Genomic DNA, 7,301 nt, shown 5'->3' on the forward strand with positions numbered 1-7,301 from the left:
GAGAAACCACAGGATTTACAGCTGCTCCAGCAGAAACATGCATTATTTATTAAACTCTTAATCAATCAACCTTCTTTTATCATATTGGTGTAGTAAGTGTTTTATGGCTTTGTGGATGTTTTGGCTCTGCAGGTGCGGGGGAAGAGGACTTTGGCTGAAAATATAGCCGACAATGGAGGAATAAGAGAAGCGTTCAGGGTACGGCAAGTTTTATGATAATCTGTCTCGCCAAAGAAAAACGGTTTGCCTTGATTTTGCCGATATTCTGACCTGTTACATGGAAAATTGATGATGTCTTTATTGCATTTCGGTGCGACAGTAAACCAGCGTGAATACAAGTGCTCTGACACTTTGAATTTCACTTGCATTTCACCGGTCCAAACGTCCTTGGTGAGGGAAGGTAGAAAACTCTTCTTCTCTGTCTGTGTAGGCGTACAGGAGGTGGGTGGCTGAGAGCAGAGGTGGTGTGGAGGAGCCTCTGCTGCCGGGAGTCGGACTGAACAACAACCAGCTGTTCTTCCTCAGCTACGCACACGTGAGGACGTCTGACATTTTGTTAACTATGGTCTTGAACTGTTAATGAAGTTCAAGAAGATCATTTGAGTGGTGCTGTGGTCAAGTGTCAAACCACCGTGACGTCAACCGTTAGTTTGAGAGCTGCCGTTCAGAACACTCCAGTTTGGCATTTTGTCCGGCGCCATCTTGGTTGTTTTCGAAACCAGAAGTAACCATATTTAGAGGAGCGAGGGGGCGGAGCCTGACTGAGACACTACACGCCCACCTGCACCTGAGACCTGCACCCATTGGACGGTGCTAGCTGTCAGTCACACGGATTCAATGCCCAAATTAATATGATGCTTCTACGTTGGACCAATTTAATTTTCAAATTTAACATCATGCTTTATTGAAGAAGTTTTTGCTGAACAAGCAACCGGTGAAGTCTCCCTCTGCTGGTCATTCGAGGGAGCACAGTTTTCAGTCACTTGTGCGTCCATTTTTACACACAGTCTGGTTGCAGCACAGTTTTTATTAACTTCCCCGTGTTTATCATCCGGCTGCTGCACCATCTGCTAATGAAGTGCTTGTTTGGGTTGTGCAGGTGAGATGTAACTCGTACAGACCAGAAGCAGCCAGGGATCAGATCCAGAGCGGAGCCCACAGTCCGCCAAAATACAGGTGTGCGCACACACACACACACACACACACACACACACACACACACACACACACACACACACACACACACAATACATGAACATGCATCCCCTTACAACCTCATTTACCGTTGTTGTCGCCCTGCAGAGTTGTCGGAGCCATGAGCAACTACGAAGAGTTTCGCAACGTGTTCAGCTGCCCCGAGGCGTCAGTCATGAACCGAGGAGCACAGTCCTGCCGGGTGTGGTGACCTCTGACCTCTGACCTCAGCCTGACCCTGAACCTGGCTGTGAGCAGGAGGCCTGTGTTGAAAAGGCTGATCATGCTGGACGTAGCCTTTAGTTTACATGGTGTGAGTTATTTTACTCATAGACATGTTAGGCACTGAAGCCATTTTACAGGAACTTTTACTGCACATGTTGCAGCTACGGCAGAAAATCATGACTCAAGACTTTTGTCAGTCATAGTTTATCAATTATGTTTGGCAAAGATATTTTTTTGCAAGCTGTTGTTGTAAAAACTGCTCATTTCTATAGCAACAGATGTACAGGATATGCACTGTAAGTGTGAGTAGATAAAGGTTGAGCCTCTCCTATGGGAATAAAGAAGTTATACATCAGGGTGAAGGTTCAATGACTATATATATTTTTACAGGAACATATATTCCAGATGTTACAGTAACTGTGAGAAGCAGAAATATATCAGGTCAACATCTGCAGACGTATTTATGAGCGGCGCTAGTCGATGGATTCCCAGCATCCGTCAAACCAAAGACTCCAAAAAATAAGAAACATCTTTTAAACCTTCAGTGTGTGTGTGTGTGTGTGTGTGTGTGTGTGTGTGTGTGTGTGTGTGTGTGTGTGTGTGTGTGTGTGTGTGTGTGTGTGTGTGTGGGCGCTCTTTTGATAAGTCCTTGGTTTCCGCTGGACTTTGTTTGTCTGCTTCAGTTCAGCCTGAGGCTGCTGAACTCTCAGAATCATGGGAACTCGAATAACAAGATGAACTCCCTCCGTTTGTCTTCAAGTCTGTGGCACTGAACTGAACTGCACACGCACACATCGGGCTCTTTGTGTTACTTGATGTTTCTCTGGAGTACTGGAGGGATTTTTACCAGATTCAACAAGTTAGTCAGAAAATTACAATAGGCTCTATCCTTTTTTTTTTTATTTCTAAATCAAATTTCCAGGTTGTTTTGTGTATTTAAATGATTGTCGCCTTGTTTTTCTACATTTGATTGATTCCTTTTTTTTTCTCATCGTCGTGATTTAAAGAAAAATCCTTTGTCCGGGTTTATTTTGGCCGCTGCTGAACTGTCACACAAACCATTTGCCCCAGCTCTTCGTTAATTAAAACGTAGACTAGTTATTATTATTTATGTGCTACTGACAAAATAGCACCGCTGTCATTTTTGATTTTAGATTAAACAATCGATTAACGAGCTCGCTGGCAATTAATATAAATCTATGAGTTTTATTTAACGCCTGCAAAATAACGTGTGTGTGCAGTGCAAATAAACTGAAACCACTGTAGGATATGTTACAGAATCTTAGTTTTTTTTATTTACATTTTATTATTTTGAAATGTTTTCTTTGTGTAATGGGGACGAATTATTACCGTCATTGTTCTTGAACCTATTTGTGTGTGTTTCCTGTGATCGTGGTTCACTGTGTTTCTGTTTCTTTCTCTGAGCGTCTTAATAAAAACTCTTGCGCTCTCCCTTCACCTTGTATCTTTGTCTTGTGGGAAACGATGAGGTGGGAAATGTGAGAGAGAAGTGAAGCGAGGTGTCGGACAGTGGATGGAAGGGGCTGATGGATGGAGGACAAAAGAGGTAAAGAGAGAGGGGTTGGAACAGAGAGAATGTCCATTCATTGATTTACCTCCAGACCTGCCAACACACACACACACATCATATCTCATTCATTTATGTCAGCAGTTCCCATGGCAACTTATTCTGTGTTGAGATGCTGTGTGTGTGTGTGTGTGTGTGTGTGTGTGTGTGTGTGTGTGTGTGTTTGACTTTGTCACACAGCATCAGGCGGGAGGAAACATTAATGACGTATTTGTGGCAACACCAGCGACAGTAACATCAATACACACCAATTAGAAATCAGTCCAGAGCCTTTGTCTGTTATGTGTGTCTTTGTGTGTCTGTGTGTGTGGGTGTGTGTTGGATTGGTGATTAATTGACAAAGATAGGGAATAAGTGAGATGGATGATAATGAACCGAGATTTTATTTTACTAGATGTGTAAATAATATCAGGCAGATATTCTTACATTAATGATCAATGGGAAGTTGAAACATGATGTCACCTCATGTGGCCACAGCCTCCTACTGCTCCTTTAAACATTTCAGTCACATGTTTGTTTGAATGTTGTTTTGTTGTTGCTGTAATTTTGTAGTTTTTGTGTTTCATTGCAAAATTTCATTGTAAATTTAATTCACTCTGTAATCTGATTTCTTTGTATTTAACAAACTCCAACATCAACATCCTGACATTTTCCCCTATAGAAAATTATCCAAGCATCAGTAACATAATCAATAATCTTCTTTTTATTGTAAAGAATATATATTAAAACCAACAATAACGAATACAAATACCGCTGTCTATTGTAGGACCTTGAAATATCTAAATTTAGACTTGTTGCTAAGTTCAACTTTGATCAATTTTGTCTTGTGAATCTTCATCATTGCCTAAAAGATGGAGTCTCCAAAATAGACAGATCTTTTTGTGCATCATAGTTGTTTTAAATTGTTCTGTTTGCATATTATTTATAGAAAGAATACTTTATAAATCCCAAAGTACAACGGCACTACACTAAGTGCAGAATCATAAGATTTCCTCCATGTGTTTATAAAAGTCCAAAAAAGTTAAAATTGAATGTACTCCTCCCTGAAAGCTATATATGCCCCAACTGATTTGAGTGCATTCAAGTTTAATTCCCAGTATATACATGTGTCTGTTGTTTGGGGTTCGATACCTGAGGCGCCGCCGCCGGCTCCTAACATGACAAACTGTCCCTGCAGCCACCACGACGCTCTGTGAGGCTGCAGCAGTTAAACATGAGTTAGTGTCTGACTCTGTGCCGTTACCTCATCGAATCCAGATAAATCTGCTTTAGAGGCCGGAGTAAAAATGACAGCTCCAGTGATTAAACCTCTGATTTGTCACCGGGATCAGTCCCTGTTCAACACAGCTACATCAATATGTGAGCAAACAGTGGAGAATCAAGTCGTGGTTGTTGTTTGTCAGAGGCTCAGACGTGGTGTGATGCATTGGATCACTGCAGCCTGACCCAGTCCTGCAGTTCTGCCTCTGTCCAGCGAGGGGCAGTTAAACGTGCCTCCAGGCCCTGTTTGAGATGGCGTACATGTTACAGATGAGCCCAGCGATCACACAGATTAAATTTAGCTCTCGGAGGTGAGAGCGGCTCCTCTCAGATTTCACGCTCTGACCTTTTTCCCCACATCGGGTTTTCCTCCGGCGCTGCTGAAGTCATCGGGCTTCTCCGTGTTTTCTTTATCAGCTGCTTCACTCTGCATCTTTTTCTCTGCATGTGAAGACGAAGCAGAGCGATTCTTCTATCTGCATCCATCTGCATCCATCTATGTTTCTGCGCTGTGACTCTAATCAAATCTCAGAGTCTCCGAGAGGCCACGACTTTACTTTATCCTCTACTTTATGCTCGTGCCCCTCGCAATGACCTCCCTCCTCCATCACCCCGCTACTTACAGCATCCTGCCTGCAGGCCTCATGAGCTAATGTCCAAATGACATTTAGAAATTACGAATGCTGCCGACCCACCGGGAGGAAGCAGAAAGTAGACGCACAGAAATAGCAGAGAGGAAAATGAAGATGGACGGATGAACTGAAAACATGGAAGGAGGCAGAGATCCAGATGGTGTCACCGAGAACAGTCGAACTGAGAGATGACGAGATTGAGTTTGACAGACAGGCCGTCAGGGAGAGAGCCGGGCGTTTCTGCGTTGTGAATTTGCAGTGTTTTGCAGAAGCATGTGTGGAAAGTGGAAAACTGAAGAGAAATCCATCCTTTCTGCAAACCCCCCCCCGGCCGAGAGCTTTTGTTCTGTGACTGAAAGTGTCATGTTCAGTGAGACTCAGACATTTTTATGGTGCAGTAAGGACATTGAGTTATGTCTGAGGGTACGTTATGTGTGTTTAAAAGATGATTCTTTATATCTGAAATCATATACGTGTCATTTAAAACGACATTTTTCACACAAACGTTGTGCCTGAATATCAAATAGATGATTTAATGAGAACTAAGTTTAATCCACAAGGGGTCTGCGCAGTAGAGGTCGTGGAGTGGAGCCGACGTATCGAGGTCACGTTGATATGCTCATTTGTGCGTCGGCTGTCAATCATGACCAGCACTCCGTTTTTCAAGCATCTCTCTGCTAACTTGAACCAGCCACTAGGGGGCACAGGAGATGTTTTGGCTTCACTTCTGAGGAGCTGTCATGTCGTCCATTGTTGTATTCAGACGACTCACACTAATGATATGTATATTATTGCGGACACAGCAGGTGTATGAACAGCCAACAGGATTTTAGCAGATTTTCTGTAACGTTTTTTTAAACATTTTGCAGAAGCATCAACCTTGAGTTTGTTCTTTTTTCTTCTTCTCTGCCCCTGACCCCACGTCACCTTTCTGGGGTTGTGCATTCTTCAGCCAAATTGCTTGCGTCAGTGTTGCTGCAGCTGCACAAAGCAAAGGGAGATTTGTTTTAATCCATTCATTTAATTATTTTTTAAGCAGTTATGCATATTATCCTGTTATATCTATACTACTGTAGTTGTGCTTCATCTCAGGTTTATGATCATTGTGATTGATTATCATCCGGCTGTTTTGAGGCCTCTCCCACATTTGGAGGTGCCGTTAGTAGTTAATCACCGTTATTAGCTTGTAAAAAAAAAAACCACATTTCCACCATCTCCTCCTCCAGCTGCCACATTACGACTCCTCGGTGCTGGAGTGTGAAAATCCCTCTGATCAGGGAGATTTTCTCCGTTTGAACTGACTCAGCCGCTGTAACACTTTTGCAGATTCACCTCATTTGAATAGGACGAGCTGCCAAACTGAGCCTGTTCTAAAATTATAAATCTCAGCGGCTCAGTATTTTGCATATTTGGAATCCAACTTGAGGAGTTGGGGTGAAATGAAGTCTTAATTTCTTATAACGGGTAAAGTTTGTCCCGCAGAAGGCAGATTGGATACGTTCCGATCTTGGCAACCATATCTGCCCCATGTAACTACGGATAGATGGGTAAATAAATAATACAGGAGAACGGGGGAAATGGAAAATGAAGGGATAGACTCTTTATTAATAGATGGCCTCCACCAAAACAGATGGATTGGGGGATGGGAGGGGTGTAAGAAGGAGGAAGGCGGGCGGTGGAGGAGCGTGGACGCAGAGGGAGGAGCCGATTCACAAATATATAAAAGTATACCGGCCCTCGACCGACGCTGCGTCCATATAGCTCTCTTTAATAATGGAGGGAGGATGTCAGGCAGGTTGACAAACACAAGAGGAATCACAACCTGATGCTCTCCTCTTTGCTGCCAAAACCAGTTCCCTCATCTTGTATAAATGTGGGTTTGTGTGTTGAAGTATACGTGTGTATTCGTAGGTCACAGTTTTCCAGCCCTGGAGGATTTTCCCCTCCTCTGTTTCTGTGGGTGCTGAAAATAGCCTGGCAAAAATGGAGCCCATTCATTTTCTCTACCTTCCTCTGGCTGTCACACACACGCACACACGCACGCACGCACGCACACACACACACACACACACTTACACACACTTCTGATTTCTATAAATCATTCAGCGACACTAATTAGTACTTTTCTTATCAGAAACTGCCCCGAGCCCCCGTATATCTCTGCAGTCTTTCATTTTCCATTCTGCTCTTCCTTCCTCCCCGGGGGGGGGGAGACGCTCGCTCATTCATTCCTGCACCGCTCGTCTCGCGCTGGACAGCTAATGGGGATTAAAGGCTAATTGACGCCTAATTGAATAGTGGATTAGAACGTGTATAAACAGATGTTGTTGCCTTTTTCCAGTTTTTAATCCAGGTTTCTCTCAGAAACGTTGCTCACGTTAGTTTTCCCAACAGGCGGATTA

At 43.4% G+C, this 7,301-nt stretch overlaps 1 protein-coding gene across 2 annotated transcripts in view; it reads left to right on the plus strand.

Moving 5' to 3' along the window:
* phex (phosphate regulating endopeptidase homolog, X-linked) overlaps positions 1-1,667 on the plus strand; it is a 35,003-nt gene extending 33,336 nt beyond the window's left edge. For both annotated transcript variants that reach the window (XM_034572965.1, XM_034572964.1), the window contains 4 exons: positions 133-198; positions 431-535; positions 1,100-1,176; positions 1,303-1,667. In XM_034572965.1, coding sequence (XP_034428856.1) covers positions 133-198; positions 431-535; positions 1,100-1,176; positions 1,303-1,405 — 351 coding nt within the window. In that variant the 3' untranslated portion in view covers positions 1,406-1,667. The remainder of the gene's footprint in view (positions 1-132; positions 199-430; positions 536-1,099; positions 1,177-1,302) is intronic.
* Positions 1,668-7,301: the final 5,634 nt, after the last annotated feature.

Source organism: Hippoglossus hippoglossus, chromosome 20 (genome assembly GCF_009819705.1).
Source record: "Hippoglossus hippoglossus isolate fHipHip1 chromosome 20, fHipHip1.pri, whole genome shotgun sequence".
In the NCBI taxonomy this organism is placed as follows: domain Eukaryota; kingdom Metazoa; phylum Chordata; class Actinopteri; order Pleuronectiformes; family Pleuronectidae; genus Hippoglossus; species Hippoglossus hippoglossus.